Source organism: Paroedura picta, chromosome 10 (genome assembly GCF_049243985.1).
Source record: "Paroedura picta isolate Pp20150507F chromosome 10, Ppicta_v3.0, whole genome shotgun sequence".
NCBI lineage: Eukaryota > Metazoa > Chordata > Lepidosauria > Squamata > Gekkonidae > Paroedura > Paroedura picta.
Genome location: NC_135378.1, coordinates 32,412,600 through 32,429,990, shown reverse-complemented (window position 1 = coordinate 32,429,990; position 17,391 = coordinate 32,412,600). Strand labels below are relative to the sequence as shown.

The 17,391-nt window shown below is 40.0% G+C and overlaps 1 protein-coding gene, 1 long non-coding RNA gene and 1 pseudogene across 9 annotated transcripts in view; 2 read left to right on the top strand and 1 right to left on the bottom strand.

Moving 5' to 3' along the window:
* Positions 1-17,391, top strand: part of SGCZ (sarcoglycan zeta) — a 629,523-nt gene that overhangs the window by 598,901 nt on the left and 13,231 nt on the right. For all 8 annotated transcript variants that reach the window (XM_077302072.1, XM_077302077.1, XM_077302076.1 and 5 more), the window contains one exon: positions 15,743-15,866. In XM_077302072.1, the coding sequence (XP_077158187.1) occupies positions 15,743-15,866 (124 nt within the window). The remainder of the gene's footprint in view (positions 1-15,742; positions 15,867-17,391) is intronic.
* On the bottom strand, positions 601-2,746 carry LOC143819916 (uncharacterized). Its single transcript, XR_013225158.1, has 3 exons — positions 2,648-2,746; positions 1,308-1,390; positions 601-848 (listed from the first exon to the last, which is right to left on the bottom strand). It is a non-coding gene; the product is annotated as an uncharacterized LOC143819916 (long non-coding RNA).
* On the top strand, positions 4,774-4,871 carry LOC143820088 (U6 spliceosomal RNA; annotated as a pseudogene).

The following is a 17,391-nucleotide window of genomic DNA, read 5'->3' as shown; positions in this document are numbered from 1 at the left end:
GGATGCTTGAATTACCATGGTTACTTTCAGAGAGAAGCTATTTGTCTTAAGTGATATTCAGCTTGCATCCAGCACTACATCATTATTCTGAGCTCTAAATGTCTAGTTTGAACCAGTGTTTCAGGGTACTGATGTATGGGATTGCCCTGGGTGCTGTTAGTATATGTAAATGTGATTTTGTGTCATAGCCACTTTTCAAAATATCACCTACTGGGCAAAAGTAGAAAGTGACAGGGAATTACAGAGGCATGCCTATCACCTGATTGGCTGCTTAATATATGAATTGGCTTCACTGCAAAGCATTATGATTGTGTTGATATAAGGAAAGATGAAAAAATCCATCTGGTATCTGTCATGCCCGATTCACACTTGCCAGCCAGAGGTCTTGGGACTAGACCACACACTGGCAGATAGGAAGATGATGAGGGCATCAATTTCACATTGGACCAGTTACAGAACATATTGAGTCACATCCATTAAACTCTGATGCATGAATAGGTTCAAGGCTCTCTCTACCTGATCTCTCCTAAAGCAATACAAAGGATACAACTTTTATTCAGATATGACAGATTTGTTTATTTTTTCATAACCTTCCTGGTAGGGTCTGATAATTTTGCAAGCAATATTCATTGTACTCTCCTTCCCCTTTATTTTGTTCATTATTGCCTCATCATTTTCTGTACAACTCATTTTTCTTAAATTTCATAACAAAGGCACTTCTAAAGATTTTATTTCATCTTGGTATTTCACTCCCACCTTGATAACAAACTGCCCTTTTAACTTTGAAGCACAGTTGCTTTTCTCTTTTGCTGTCTTGGCACTCCAGTTCATATTATTTGCCATGGCTCCTGCCAACACAAAGAGAACTAGTGAGGCCAAAAGTAATAGAGTTTTCATTTTAATGACTGTTCAGTGTTCACATGTCTAGGTCCAGGAGATCTTTAGGATGAGTAATAAGAAAAATGCCATACCATGTAGGAAACAATATAAAGATATAGAGTTGGCCACATATATGGAGAAGAAACTGTTAGTAGGGATGCTATTTTCTGATTCTAGAGGTGAAAAATGCTTTGGATATGGCATAATTTGGAGAGACAAAAAAGAACATGGGTTGAATATGAAGGAAGGTATGCCATGTATGAAAATGTATCCCTGTCCCTAAGCATCTTTTCATAAAACAAATAACGTCCCTGGATAAATTTCTATAGCTAAATAAGAGGATTTTAATATTATTGTCACAAGGAAAACCCAAAATGAAATATTTCCGTTACATTGGACTGTTAGACAATATTGGAAAAATTACAAACCAAATCTTTGATTCATTTCTCGCCAAGGGAACACTTTCCACCTTTTCCTTCTCAGCCTCTAAACTCTCAGTAGAATCTTCTCCCTTATTTAACAATTCAAAAGATGTTCTAGTCACCTTTAATTGTAGCAAATCAATTTTTCATCTTTATTTGATAGAATGATAGGTAATCCAGGACTGAGACACAGAGTCAGCAGCATGTCAATATACAATAAAATCGCCAAGTGGGCTGAGTACAAACATTAATAAAGAAACCAGCTGCTTCCTTGTTAAACATACTAAGACACAAACATTTGACCACCTTAAAGGTTCTTGCATTACAACAATATAACATTTATACGCCTGCCTTGAAATTTTAATAGGATTGGAGTTATAGAGAGACGGAATGTCTCAGGATGGAATGTCTGGAGACCGGAGGATAGCTAGCACTATGGGATTTGGAATTGTTGCCACTATAGGGGTTTTTAATGGGTATTTTAATGGGACCATATTGTATATTTTATTGGGGTTTTAGTGAAAATTGAAACATAAATACATACACAAATATTATACAGAGGGCAATACAAGAACACGTTGATTGTTTCAGCCATTTCCTTGACAGGAGCCAGCTGTGAGTATGTATCTCCTTTCCAAAAGAGCTGATGATAAAGTATTAAAGCATATCAAGGTGGAGGTTCTTTGGTAGTTAGGGAATTCTAAAAAATATAAAATTTGCCAGAGCAATTTTTTTTAAATCATAGTTCCCCACAACCAGATAAGACTGTGCTCATGCTGTTTACTTGATGAGATATTCTAGCCAAGACCAAGACACAGACAGATTGATCTTGTCAAGGCTTTTTTATGAATCAGATACATCAGAAAGCATATGTGATGGACAGATTAGGTTCCACAAGTATGACCAATAGGAGCGGTTGAAATGTTAGTGACAGTTGGAAAAGAGGCAGTTAGAGAGCAGTTAGGGAGGATAGAATATGTCTGCTGAATGAAGTGGTGGAGAAAATCAGCTTAAAGCAAGCTGACCAAAAAGAATCATCCATTTGAAACACAAGATCCCATGGAAAGAGTTCAGAAGTTCAGTGGGGGAAACATTGAACCAGAGATGTGCATTTGGTTTGGTTTAGCTAGCAATAACAAAAACCACATGCCTTCTCATTATAATTATTTTTTTAAATCATATGTCAAACATAGATTAGAGAATCTGTTTTGACTACCAGTATAGTTGACCCCAAATAAAAGGCCATTCCCCCTGTCTCCCGGGGGGGGGGGTGGAAGAACCCTGCAGATGGCCTCCCCCTTCCCCCAGGATTTGTAAAGGCTGCAGGCAGCTGTTATAAAACTCACCAGCAGAGACAGCTCTCATGCGGCAGGGATCTGCAGCCTCCAAGCCTCAGAGCGAAGTGGGAGGAGGAGGGGGTGGTCAGGGGTGGCGGGGAAGGCAATTAGCTGGCTGCTGGACAGACAGGCAAGCTGGTTGGAGGAGGAGGCACTCAGAGGCGGGACAGCCACCCTGAGTGGGTGTTAAGTGCGGAGTGGTACTTAAGCCATGAGATCAGCTCCTCCTCATAGGCCTTACCAGAACTATATGTGAAAGAAATATTCAGCTATCCCAATCAGATGGGGTGGCTGAAGGTCACAAGTCTGTGTGTGCCTGCAAGAAATTTCTTACAGCCTACTTCTGCTGGCCAGAGGTTTAAATTGCTCATCAACAGAAGCTTTCCAAGCTGGATCTGCAAGGGGTGATAAGATCTTTCTTTGCCAAAACTGACAGGTAATAATTGAATTTATCAAAGACTATATTTAAACCAATTTAATTAACAGTACTCAGTAAAGGGTTCTCATTTGTCCCTGATCCACCCATGAATCATAGAATAATAGAGTTGGAAAGGGACCTCATGGGTCATCTAGTCCAACCCCCTGCACTATGCAGGACACTCACATCCCAATCAGTCATCTACTGTAACCTGCCACCCCCTTAAGCCTTCACAGAATCAGCCTCTCCATCAGATGACTATCCATCCTCGGCTTAAAAATTTCCAAAGATGGAGAACCCACCATCTCCCGAGGAAGCCTGTTCCACTGAGAAACCGCTCTAACAGTCAGAAAGATCTTCCTGATGTTTAGATGGAATTTCTTTTGAATTAATTTAATCCCTTTGGTTCTGGTTCGTCCCTCTGGGGCAAGAGAGAACAACTCTATCCTCTGTATGGCAAACTTTTAAATATTTGGATTATCAAATCCCCTCTCAGTCGTCTCCTCTCCAGGCTAAACAGACCGATCTCCCCCAACCTTTCTTCATACATCCCGGTCTCCAAACCCCTCACCATCTTTGTTGCCCTCCTCTGGACATGCTCCAGTTTGGCTACAAACCTTCTTCAACTGGGGTGCTCCAAACGGAACACAGTACTCCAAGTGAGGCCGAACCAGAGTAGAGTACAGCGGTACCATCACCTCTCGTGATCTGGACACGATACTCCGTTTGATACAGAACAAAATCCCATTTGCCTTTTTAGCCACTGAGTCACACTGTTGACTCATGTTCAATGTATGGTCTACTAAGACTCCTAGATCCTTTTCGCACATGCTACCGCCAAGACAATTCTCCCCATCCTATATTGGTGTGTTTGGGTTTTCCTACCTAAATACAGAACTTTACACTTGTCCCTATTGAACTGGCAGTCTTCAAGCAAAGGTTGGATACACACTTTTCTTGGATGTTTTAGGATGCTTAGGGCTGATCCTGTGTTGAGCAGGGGGTTGGACTAGATGGCCTGTGTGGCCCCTTCCAACTCTATGATTCTATGATTCATTTTATTCAGTTTAGCCCACTTCTCGAGTATATCAAGATCACCCTGTATTCTGATTATGTCTTCTGTTGTGTTTGCTACCCCTCCCAGTTTAGTATCATCTGCAAATTTAATATGTATCCCCTCTAATCCCTCATCCAAATCATTTATAAATATGTTGAACAACACAGGCCCCAGGACAGATCCTTGGGGAACTCCACTTGTCACTCTTCTCCAAGAGCCATTAGCAAGTACCCGTTGGGTACGATCTGTCAACCAGTTATCAATCTACCTGACAGAATTAGGATCCATACTGCATTTTACCAACTTGTCAACAAGAATATCATGTGGAACCTTATCAAACGCTTTACTGAAATCCATGAAACGTTTCCAGGTTGTCACACAATTCCAGCACCTGTTTGGGAAAATAAGATCAGTTGATTTCAGTAGCCGGTTTAATTGCTGGAACAGAGAAGGAATGTGGTCACAAAGAACCCCTCTGCTATGGCATATGGCTGAGGGTTTGTTTTCCCCTTCTTGTACAGTTCATCAGCCTTGGGCAGAGGTGCAAGCAAAAGGGTCCCCATCTCTCAGACCAGGCCTTTGAATGAGCCAGAGAATTGGCTGGCCCAAGATAGGAATTTGTAGGGGTGAGATTTTTTATTGTTGTTCATTGGTTTATGTATATTGTGGCAGCTTATATACTAAAACTGGAATGATACAGATAAGATTAGCAAGGCCCCTGCACAAGGATACCCTGATATGCTGCTTCAGATCTCTTTCAAGATAAAAAACAGGGTAGAAACACTTTAATTAAATATTTACTTGGCCTTTCATGCAAACAGGTACGTACCCGCATTTTCCACTAGCTGAAGCTGTTATGTTGTCTTCAAGGACAAAATCAGGTACAGCACATATTACATTATAGTAATCAAGCCCCAGTTGCTATTGAATGGATCACTATGACCATCACAGGCTAGTTTAGAAGGGGTTATGACTTTCTAACCACATGCTACTGGGGATAGGCTTGTTTCTTGAAAACTGTCATTGGGTCTAAAAGCACCAAAAGACTTACCTGTTCTGGAATGGATCATTTTACCCCATCTATCTAGACTAAATAAAGAGGCCAGAGCATCAACTCTACAAATTCACTTCACTTCTCCATTTTTATTGATTCGGTTTCAGTTTACTGTTCTTCATGCACAGAATCTAAATTCTTCATGTACAGGTCACCAAAAACAGTTGGCTGTTGGAAGCATGTTGATGTTTTGATACCCACACCACAAACCTGATACTCAAGCTTTAGAATACCGTTGGGCCTTCTCAAGAACATGTTTTAACTCATTCCCCTCAGCCTCCCTCGAGGGCAGGTTTCTCAATCGTCCGCTAGAGCTAAGTGTATGCCCCTGTGATTATGCCCGACCTGAGACCATTTCACATATCTTACTATATTGACCTTTTTATGAAAGCATCCGAAAATATCTAATCCTACCTTTACTATCCCACTACACTAGACATTCATCTTTATCATCCCATAATAGTGACACTCTAGTTAAATTTTTGCTAAGGGATAAAGGCCCACTTATTTCTAACATGGTAGCAAAATTCCTTTACATCTTTACTCGAATTAGATCGAAAAGAATGTCCGAACCATAGTAATGGACAGGTAATGGATAGGCCATCTTATCACTTGGGTTAATGGACTGTTCTAGAAGATGTATTGATTCCTTGTCCCTGCAGTCAACTTCCTTGAGGTTTCTTCCCCCTTTTTCTTTACAAGTCATAACCCTTCCCCCCTACCTACAATAACATATTATTTGTTTCCAACAATACATTGTTTTTAACATTGTTTTATTATCTTAATATTTTTGTATTTTTTGTATTTTTTCTCAACACATATCGATTAAGTTTTATAATTGATTGCAGTTTCTATAGATGCATTATTTATATGGGTCTATCGACTGAATAAACATACTGACTGACTGACTGGCTTTAGATGTGCAAAAGATCTAGCACTGAGGCTGTTTCTTTGTTGCAGGAGGACCTGTTCTACTCTAATACAGATAAATATGCCACCAGCAACAAAACATTCACAAGTTTTTTGTTTGCTGAAAAGGGTGCTGCTTCTTGTCTTTGTGTTGCAGCTTTCCTGGAATACCCAAAAAGTTGAATTCATGGTAGGGGGAAAGGATCCCTGTGTCTTTCTTTGTAGATACCTGGGAAATAAGGAGAAATATTTTATTTTTTCCTCCTTAGGCTCTGCTTCTTGATGTTTCAGAGAGTTCAACAGAATATCACTGGAACAAACAGAATTAATCTCAGTCGAGATAGAAGTGGAAGAATTTGTTCATCCTTAGTTGTTATCTCTCTTGCATGTGGCCTCCCCCCCTGCTAAAAAAAAAAACATCCTATTTGTTTTTTCTACTTGACACATGGTGGCACTGTTGACTTATTTGTATAGAGTTAACTAACGATGTGGAAACTGTTGCCATTTTCAATAGACTTGTTTGGTATAAATCATTCATTTCTTGGGGGGGGGGAGCCTTATAAAGAGTCTCCAGGAAGCTGGGAGTCATGACCTTCTCAGCAGACAATTCTGTATAATGGACAGTGCTTATAATGTGTACCCTAAAGAGAAAAAGAAAGACAAGCATCTCCAGGAGCTGGGAACCTATGGGGTGGTCAGGACAGAATAGGCCCACAATATGTTTTAGATGTCTTTTCCATGTCATTAGAGCATAAAAGTGGATGCAGTTATTTGTAAGAATGAACTTTTTCAGACTCCAATCCCTACAATTTGCCCAACACAGAAAGCAAATGAATGTTCCTGTAATTCATGTGATCTAAGCAAGTATGCTTATTTTTGTAGATGGGACTTAAGAGGCCTTGCCAGGTTCTAGGTGATGAATCAGCCTAAGAACCTCATTAGTTTCAGCTTCCTTCCTTATTTCTATAACTGAGCCTAAGATATGTTCCAACTCAAAGATATTATTACTTGCCTCAATATCTCTCACTCTCACATAGAAAATAGTTGACCCAGATTTCTTGAGACATTTCCTCTTTCAAGATTTCTCTATGCCCTGTTTAAACCATTAAGAGTTCCCCCAAAAATAATTGAGGATGTTTTAGTTGGGCACAGTTATCCAGTTTTAGCCACATCAATCTTGTGTGTCTTTTTGTTTTTTCACATGCAATAGCCCAGCCTTTCTCAACTTTTTTACCATTGAGAAACCTCTTAAACAGGCTTCAGACTTTGAAAAACCACAGAAGTGGCACAATCATGCAGAATATGGTTGGGAGACATAGCTGTGTACATGCCCACCTGGGGCCCCTCCACTTCCCACCTCCTCCAGACCCATCATTGGCCATTTTGGGATGGAAGGTGGGTTGACCTGACCATATGGTCATATCACCCAATAAATGTTTAACAAATTTAATATATTAAAATTAATTTACTCCATCCATTTGGGAAACCCTTCCAAGATCATGAAATAAATCCCAGGGTTTCACAAAACCCTAGTTGAGAAAGCCTGCATTAGCCTGTAAACTAATTTCTGAGAAACATAACCTGAGATATGATGGTATGTACAGCAAGTTTTCATTCTGCTATAGTTCTTCAGTTTTGATTTAGCCTTCTGACATTCGCTATCATACTGTTCCATCTTTCCCACCCTTTTTTACATTTGCAATATGTTTCTGAAATAAGGTTTGAAATGCTCCTGGTGATTTAACTAGCAACTCACCTAAGTTTTTCCCTATTCTATGATTGATAATTTCTCTTTTGATGTTATTTATACTTTATTATTTATCAGCTTCCTAGCTGTATCAGCAATATAGGAGCACCACTTGTTATACCAGTGTTCATTACAAATGATTTACATCGTGGTGAATTCAGCCATTCTTGAAAGTAATTCACCTGTGGCAAGAATATAGTCTAAAATATTGGCTCTTTGGTGGAGATATAAGGTTAGCTATCTGATCAAATAACATTCATCCTTCATGGATATTTAAAACTTCCAATTTAAATTTTGCTGATAAATTCAACAGATATGTACCAGCAATGTTGATGACCCTATCCAAAGATAGTACACTGTTGGGCAATTTAGAGAAGAACAAGCCTTCTTCAAACCTAGATTTCAGAAAAGTGATATTTCTAGCACCAAGTCTTGCATTCATATCACCCATGAGAATAATCTGTGTTGTTGGATATCTGATAACAATATTTTCAACATATTTATCAAAAGCTAACCAAAATTTCATAAGAACTAAGGCTTTTAAGTAACATATACATTAATTACCAAAAATGTTTCAGCTAAGATCTTAACTAATAGTGTTATTGCACTATCATTTATAAAATCATCAAAGTTTGGATTATGTTTAAATTTAAATCCTTTCTCACCCAAGTTACGCCATTCTTTGGATGTCCTCTATTCGTCATGCTAAAAGTAACTTGTAGATTAAAAGCTTCAACACCATCTAATTTAATTGGATTTTTAGCCCAAGCCTCTTGTAAACAAATGATGTGGAAATCCTTCAACATTTCTATTAGTTCCCATCCCCTTGTTTACTGTGCCAACCTTGAACAGGAGTATTCCATGACAGTAATTTAATCATACTGTTACATAGGGGGATGTGTCATTGTTCACAAGGAATCTTATTTGCATTTGGATTGATAACAGTAATATTGGATCCATGAACAGTAGACTCAGACAAAATAACATCCCTTTCAGATGATAAATTGGAACCAGCTGATCATGACTTTCTTTCATTTGGTTGCTTGTGAATTATTAGGGCAAATTCCTCTGTGATTGTAATTATGTTCAACCCAGTTGCCACAGGAACAACTAATTTGATGCTTTCATTTTGTAGTATTTCTGTATTTTGTGAGTGATCTCTGATATCAGTCAAGTCCATGATCTCAACCACTTCTTGCAATTCTGAGCTCAGATCTATTGTGTTCTATTCTACAGATGTAGTAAGATCATGTGCGTCAGCTGAAATGTAAGTTCTGTCTTTAACTTTTGAAACTTTACAAGGATATCTTTCTCCTCTGCTCCAGGAAGAAGTCTAAAAGATTTACAAATCATTTTTTGTCTATATCTTCCTGAGAGTTTTCTTAGAACTAACAGGTTGATTATTAGAGTGAGCTATCTTGGAACCATTGCCATCTTTTGCAAAAATATCTGCTGATCTTGCTTCCCCATCCCCTCTTTTTTTAGAAATTAGGGGATTGAAGTTATGATTCCTAAAAACCCTAGCAGGGTAAATACCAAAGTCAGAAAAGAGGCCTGTGCATTAAAAGACTTGATCATAGGAGTTCAAAATTTAAGCATAAACTTCAAGCTCTATAAGTTTCCCTCAAAATTATATGAGCCATCATATTAATTTTATACACAGGTAATTGTAGTAATTGTGCCAGATGAGAATCTGATACCTAGATCCAGGACTGGCTAAGATTTTCCATAGCTTTCCTCCCCAGGAGCAAGCATCTTTTAATTTCTTTGTTGCAGTCCCCATCTGCAGTGATCTTGGAGCCCAGGAAAATAAAATCTGTCACTATCTCCATTTCTTTCCCATCTATTTGCCAGGAACTTAGGGGGCTGGATGCCATGATCTTTGTTTTCTTGATGTTGTTTCAAGCCAACCTTTGCACTCTCCTCCTTCACCCGCATCAACGGGCTCTTTAGTTCCTCTTCACTTTCTGCCATTAGAGTGGTATCATCTGCATATCTGAGGTTGTTGATATTTCTCCCTGCAATCTTGATCGCAATTTGTGACTCCTCTAATCCCGCCTTTCTCATGATGTGCTCCGCATACAAGTTAAATAGGCAAGGCGACAGTATACAGCCTTGCCGAACTCCTTTCTCAATTTTGAACCAATCAGTGATTCCATGCTTGGTTCTCACTGTTGCTTCTCGACCTGCATATAGGTTTCTCAAGAGACAGATAAGATGCTCTGGTATTCCCATCTCTTTAAGAACTTGCCACAATTTTTTGTGCTCCACACAATCAAAGGCTTTAGCATAGTCAATGAAGCAGAAATAAATGTTCTTCTGGTACTCCCTAGCTTTCTCCATGATCCAGCGTATGTTGGCAATTTGATCTCTAGTTTCTCTGCCTCTTCGAAATCTTGCCTGTATTTCTGGAAGTTCTCGGTCCACATATTGCTGGAGCCTAGCTTGTAGGATTTTGAGCATAACTTTGCTAGCATGAGAAATGAATGCAACGGTGCAGTAGTTTGAACTTTCTTTGGCGTTGCCCTTCTTTGGGATTGGAATGTAAACTGACCTTTTCCAATCCTGTGGCCATTGTTGAGTGTTATTTCTGAGAAAACATATTGATCATCTTACGTGGGAGAAGTAGAATAGAAATTTTATTACGGTTTGTACCAGGCATATAACAGGGGGAATTATACAATGCATCCCACGTGGGAGAAGTAGCACTGGAGGAAAAGAATAGGGCATATCATACTATTTTTAATTTGTTTACATTTGACTTTGAATTAATTGTGGAAGAACTGAGATAAATCAATGCAAAACAGCCCTAGTGCAGAAGAAATCATGTGTATTGAGGAGAGGCTTATCAGCAGCTGCTAGCCATAGTGACTAAAAGAACCATCCACCTTCAGAGGCAGTAAACCTATGAACATTAGTACTAAGAGGAAATATTAGCCTTGGCCTTCATACCCTACTGTTGATCCTCCAAAGGAACTGTTTGGACAGTGTGTGAGAAACAGGTTGCTGGCCTAGATGGATCACCAGTCTGAGCCAGCCGGGCTCTTCTTATGTTCTAATTTTCTTAATACAAACTCTAGTGTGATTCAAAAGTTCCTTCCAAGTACCTTTTGTAGTTTTCCTCACTTAGGATTAAATTGCAATGGTATTTTCCCTGATCACATATTTAAATTACCTCGTATTTTTGTTGTTTAATATGGCTAAATGATACATGGCATGTAATAGTAAAATGCTTTTAACTAAGCAAACAATGGGTCATTTACCAGAAAAAGACAGAATAGAAATGATGTTTCTTACTGTGAATAAATATTTCAAAAAATACATATTATATTCCCAATGACCGTTTATGCCCTGGGAACTTCACTGCCCCAGCTCCCATGCAGGAGCCCAAATTGGGGGCAGATGTGGTGCACCAGGCCAAATGCTCCCCCATGTGGGTGCAGGAAGAGATGGGGCAACCTGCCATGACTAAAACTCCAGCCTGTAGCCCGGCATGAAACCTCCAGTGCGTAAACACTCAATGAGATGTATCTCTCTGAATCAGAAGCCATTTGCTGTCTTTTGAGCCTGAAACCGGTGTTCCCAGTTGTGAATTCCCCCACTCTGAAAGGTCACTGTGTTTTATCAGTTATTCTGTTTTAACAGACTATGTGAGTCCTACTGCACAAGTAGTCCTCTAGTAAATTTCATGTTGTGTTGTGTATAAACCAAGTACAATCTAGCCCAAGTTGTGCTTTCAGGTTTCATTGATTTCAATAGAGAGTAAAGCAACCTTCCTAAATTTCTGTTACTAAATCAACAGGACTAAAATGTGATTAACTTTAGCTGGGCTGGGCCCATCATTTTCATTTACAGTTTCAACTTACTGGTGATGGCCTTGAGCCCCATAGACAATATTCTGCTTGAACAGGTTATCTTCCCTGTTAACCTAAACCTATTTTTATCTCCACCTCTTTTTCTAATTTTTGCATGTCACATGCATGATACAGCATGCAAGAAAAACTTTCATACAGTGGTGTGCCTCTCCATTGTGTAAAGATATTTTAAATAAATAAATAAAAGAGAGGGAGACATGTTGTGCTCCTATTCCCTTTTTCTGATGCAAATAACCAAGCCCTCCTCTGATATCCTATAACTTTGGAAGAGAAAAGGTTAATCCTTGTATATCTGTGCAGGGAGAGCTTTGTATCCATAAAATGTCATATTGGGAATTAAGACCTTTCTCTAAGCCAGTGGTTCTCAACCTGGGGGTCAGGACCCCTTTGGGGGTCAAACAACCCTTTCACAGGGGTCGCAGCAGGGCAAGCAGCTTGGCCGGGGGGGGGGCACCATCCACACAACAGCCTTGTGGGGTAGATCAAGATAGAGCATTTGTCTGTCTGAAGCAGTGGAAAAGAGTGAGATCGGTTGGGTGGGACAAGTGGCAGAATTTAACTGAGAAACCCCAGGGAGAGGGAAACAATTTATATACAATCATGAATAATGGATCTTCATGCCATTGGTCAGTTTCGGTTTAATTTCTGTGCAAGAACACTTGCATAGTTTTATGGTTGGGGGTCACCACAACATGAGGAACTCTATTTAAGGGGTCACGGCATAAGGAAGGTTGAGAACCACTGCTCTAAGCACTATGGAGGAAATCTGAATGGCAAGTTGCTGGGAGATCCAGTCATAGATTCCCAAGCATCTTGAGTAGTTTGACCTGTGGCTGGTGTGATAGAACTTGTCCATGCAAGTGCTTTGCTTTCTAAATTACATAAGTTGCTGGTAACTCCACTTTAACTATATTTTCCACTGCATCCCTTAATTTCCTATATGTTACCTGACTGTTCTGTTTGATTGTTGCTCTTTTTTAAAGATTAATTGTCTTTGCTTCTATCTAACCTTTTCCCTTCTAAACGGGATTTACCAATCATAGCAGAGTTGAATGGCTTATCTGGTGTTTTCATTTCCTTTTTCCAATAAAAAATCCCCTTGAACAACAAATGCTGAGTGTGTTTCACACAATCTTTCCCAATCAAATAGTAGACACACTGTATTATGTATTATTCGGGATGGGAATGAACTGTCTCACAAACTTAAGTCCATGACAAATTTTGGGTAGTTTGTGTTTTGTGAACTGAAGTTCACAACCGGTTAACTGGCATGAACTTTCCACAAACTTGTAAGCTGTTTGTGCTGGTTCACGAATGGATACATTTCCAGACAGACTTTATCTGCTCAATCAACATGTTTGCCTGATTCCATTCAAGTACTGACACTGCTTACCTTCTGAGATTTGATGAGATCAGGCTATACTATGCCATTCCACATCCACAGTTGAAGTTTAGGCTGGAAAAAGTACTATATGAGGGAACAGATCAAGGAGGCTATGATAGAATAATGGAAACTCATTTAGAAGAGTAGATGCAAAAGTGCTCCTTCAGCCGTTGAGTGGCAGATATCAGAGGTAGTTACATTGAACACCTCCTACCCAAAGCCTTTGCCTTTGCTGCCACAGTCCTCCTTGTTTTCTAATGATAGCTAATGGGCTTTTAAAAAGAAAGCGTCAAATCTGGGATTTCTACTGCTCAGTGGGCTGATAGGAAAACAACATCCAGTGGACACTAGACTTTAGAATGAAAGAACATAGCTATAGTTATGTACGTTGAATGAAATAATGATAAAATACATTCTCCATTTTTCTGTTTTTAATTTTACCCATTGAAATAGGTTTGGCTGAGAGACAAGCGATCGTCCCAAGATCCCTCAGAACCTAGTCCAGCTCTGTAAGAAGAAAAAGAAGAGTTGGTTCTTATATGCCGCTTTTTCCTACCCGAAGGAGGCTCAAAGCGGCTTACAATCGCCTTCCCATTCCTCTCCCCACAACAGACACCCTGTGGGGTGGGTGAGGCTGAGAGAACCCTGATATCACTGCCCGGTCAGAACAGCTTTATCAGAGCCATGGCGAGCCCAAGGTCACCCAGCTGGTTGCATGTGGGGGAGCGCAGAATCGAACCTAGCATGCCAGATTAGAAGTCCGCACTCCTAACCACTACATCAAACTGGCTCTCTGAAACCACTGAACTGTGCTGGCTTTCCCCCAAAGTCTGTCCAAAATAAGAAATTCTCTAGTTGAATGTTTACTATGGGTAGTGTAGATTTAAAAACATCGTAGTCCTTAATCGGTAAACTCCTACTGGTTTCACTTTAAATTCTCTTTTGTCCAATTAAAATGATTTTTTTTGAAGAATATCATTGGATGTTCTAAAGTAAGTTGAAACAATTCTAAGCACAGATCAGAGTATGCTGAGATCCATGAATTTTAGGCCCATTTTGAAATCTCTTGCTTGTTGCAGTCAAGTATGCTGAGAGGACCACATGTGGGTCTGAAGGCAGACTAAGGACTGAGTACAAGATTCTCCCTCAATTAGGGATACTAAGTTTCCCATTATGGCTTAATCTCTGCTGCTAATCCATTAGCCACTTGGAAAAAGAAATGTAAAAACATCCCAACATTATGTCATTTACCATAGAGTTTCTGTTAATTCCTAGAGTGGTATGATTGCCAGGTTTTCCCAAAAAGTGCCATAATGCCACTGGTTGATGCTGATGACTGAAAGTGCCCTGGTGTCCCCACTCCACCCAAGAAACCCACACAACCAAACATATCCACAACCATAATTCTTATGCTTTCTATCATCAGTGGATGCTGTCACAATGGCCCCCTTATCTCTCTACCATCTCTTCAATGAGGCAAATTTGGGGATGGGAGGAGGAAGTCAACAAAGAACTTGCAAGAGGGAATATCTCCAGGTCCCTTCCGGTAACATCACTGGAGCTTGAAGAAAGTTATTTTTAGTGTTGAGTCTGAAATGAAACTTGTATGTGGGGCATTTAAATGCCGCAGTTTCTTTCTTGGACACACAGGTGGCAGATGAGTTGTACTGGCACTAAATATGTTGTAACTATAAGCAGAGTCGGCATGCCAGGCCCCTTTTGGGGCTGGATGTACCACTTACTCCCACTTTAGAGGTTTAATAAAGAGGGGCAGTTTCCCCAATCCCCAACCCAAAACTTGCAAAGCAGCATTTGTGGCTTTACCACAGGTGCCACTTGCTGCCATCGCATGTATCCCCCCCCCCTCCCCAGCTCTTGGAGTCAGTGTTGGGTCATTCATACCCGCCTGCTCACCCCCACCTGAAACTTGCAGAGATGTCATCTGGCAACTTGCTGGCTCCCCCCCCCCCCTCACACACCTGAAATGTTCAGATAGGGGGATAAAATACATACGATGATGGTAGGTGATGTCTGGGGAAGAGCCACAAATGCCAGGTCTGCAAGTTTGGAGGAGACGTGGGCTTGAGGTGTGGTGCCCACTCTGGTTCTGGGGTTAAACTCTACCTTAGAGTTTTATCCCAAAGCCAGAGCATCACCTGCAGCATGCTGTTATGTTATATCAACATGTAAGGAGCTCTTGATCACACTCCCAAATCCCCCCACCAGTAGCCCACTTCAGCCTGACAGTCCTGGACCAGTCAACAATCTGATGGATGCATTCGTTTTCAGCAATACCCCTACAACCTACCAGAACAAGCAGCTGAAAGGAGGTGATAAACATCAACAAAGAAAGTTCTGTTTCTGCCCTCATATCAAACATTTTGGAAACAGCCTGTATGTGTTCCGGAAAGGTCTAAACTAAGATCTGAAAGAATATTGAATGGTATACGAATATTGTAAGGCCAAGTTTTATTCCTGAAAGTGAATTTTTCATAGCTGAGTTATGAGTTTCCAATGCCATTGAAGTCAGAGGAAGTTTTATTTGTCTACTGTTCTGGGGAAGAGATTATACCTATGATGTCAGGTCACGTATACTGCAAGTCATCTTTTTCATGTTTCTTTCCTCCTCCTCCTCCTCCTCCCCCCCTCCTTACTCTCAGGCTTGAATCACCAACTCGATCATTGATAATGGAAGCTCCCAGAGGAATACAAGTGAGTGCAGCTGTAGGGGACATAAAAGCCACCTGTAGAAAAGAATTGCACTTGCAGTCCACAGAAGGGGAGGTAAGTATGATCAGATATGTGACACAACTAGAAAACAATTGTAAGCCATAAATTCTTTTGGGTAGTAAGTTTCACAACTAGAAAACATAAAGGTATGGAGAGCAGACCTCAAAATGTAGCATCTGTGTTAGTCAGACTTTTACTGCAGCAGAGGACTGCAATCTGCTCAACCTTCAAATTATATTCAGATGTTTGTTTCTTCAGATATTGAACAGAATATAATTGAATATAATTTTCTTTATTTGACTGAGAATCATCACATGCCCAATTATGTGAGCCTGGAAGTATGTATTATATTTTTATGAGGTCCAATAGATGTTAACCTAGCAACTCTGAAGCTAAGTGAACAAGAAGAGAGAAGAAACCTTTGACATAGCTGATTGTGATTAGACCAAATTTCCTGAGCTTTCTGGCTTAATTTAAACACAACATTTTGATTTCAGCTTCTCCTTTATTAGATTTGTCCATTCCCCTGCTCTTGTTAAAGACCTCCAGTTACCCTGCCCTTGGTGACTCTCCTGGAGATTCTCTGTCCCACAAGAACAGCTTTTTAGGGGTTTCAGGAAGCTTACTTACAGATTTTGGAAAAGACCACTCAGGGTTAAATAGTTGTAGTTCTATTGGAATTAATTTAAAAAAATTAATGTTTTAATTGTGAATTGAATAATTAGTTTTTATTCTAATATCCTTCTGAAGTTGTTTTGGCTAAAAACCTAGAAGTTTAGTAAACAAACTGGAAACCATAGAGAACTATGGAGGGAGGGAATGATTTGAAAATCTAAGCATATATATACCAGTACCAAAATGTCTTCCTCCAAAGTGATATAAGATCTCAAGGACTTGCGTAAGACAGGTAGTTGGTAGGGGCAAGAACATGGGAGGTGCCATTGGTACAATGGCATTACATCACTTCTGGGGAGAATCTGGAAGCTATTTCATGCCTGTCTAGAAAGCAGAAAGCAGGTTTCTGTGGTGAAACCTAATCTTGGTGCTTCTGGATTTTTCCTAGAAGCAATGAAATACTGTTGCAACAACAGCAGTTTTCAATAGTTTCTTTTTCTCCTGCTAGCCAACAGTGGCAGTAGGATGTGGGAGCCGCCAGCAGGACCTCACCTGCCATATCAAGAGACTCAGCAGCACTCTATCCTTGACTTTCAGTATTTTGTACCTCTTAGGGCTTATTCTGTCCTCCAGGCCAAATGGGGTGCTATTTCTTTTCTTTTTTTCTGTGTGGTTTACAAAGTTCATATTTTTCTAGATCTCTAGAAAGTCTTCAGAGCCACATCACATGCCACAGAAAACTGACCATGTTATTTTCAGCTACTTGGTATTACAAAAGTGACATAGGTATCAAACATTTGGCACCTCAGAGTACAAGTCCAGTGGGTTGTTTTCAGCTTGGTAGCCCACAAATTGTTATAGGCCTAGCATAATATTGACATATCATCATTGCTGGTACTGATAGTACTGATAGTACTGGAAAAGGTATAAACAGGTAAATGGTTAGTTTCCTAGTTGGGCTTAA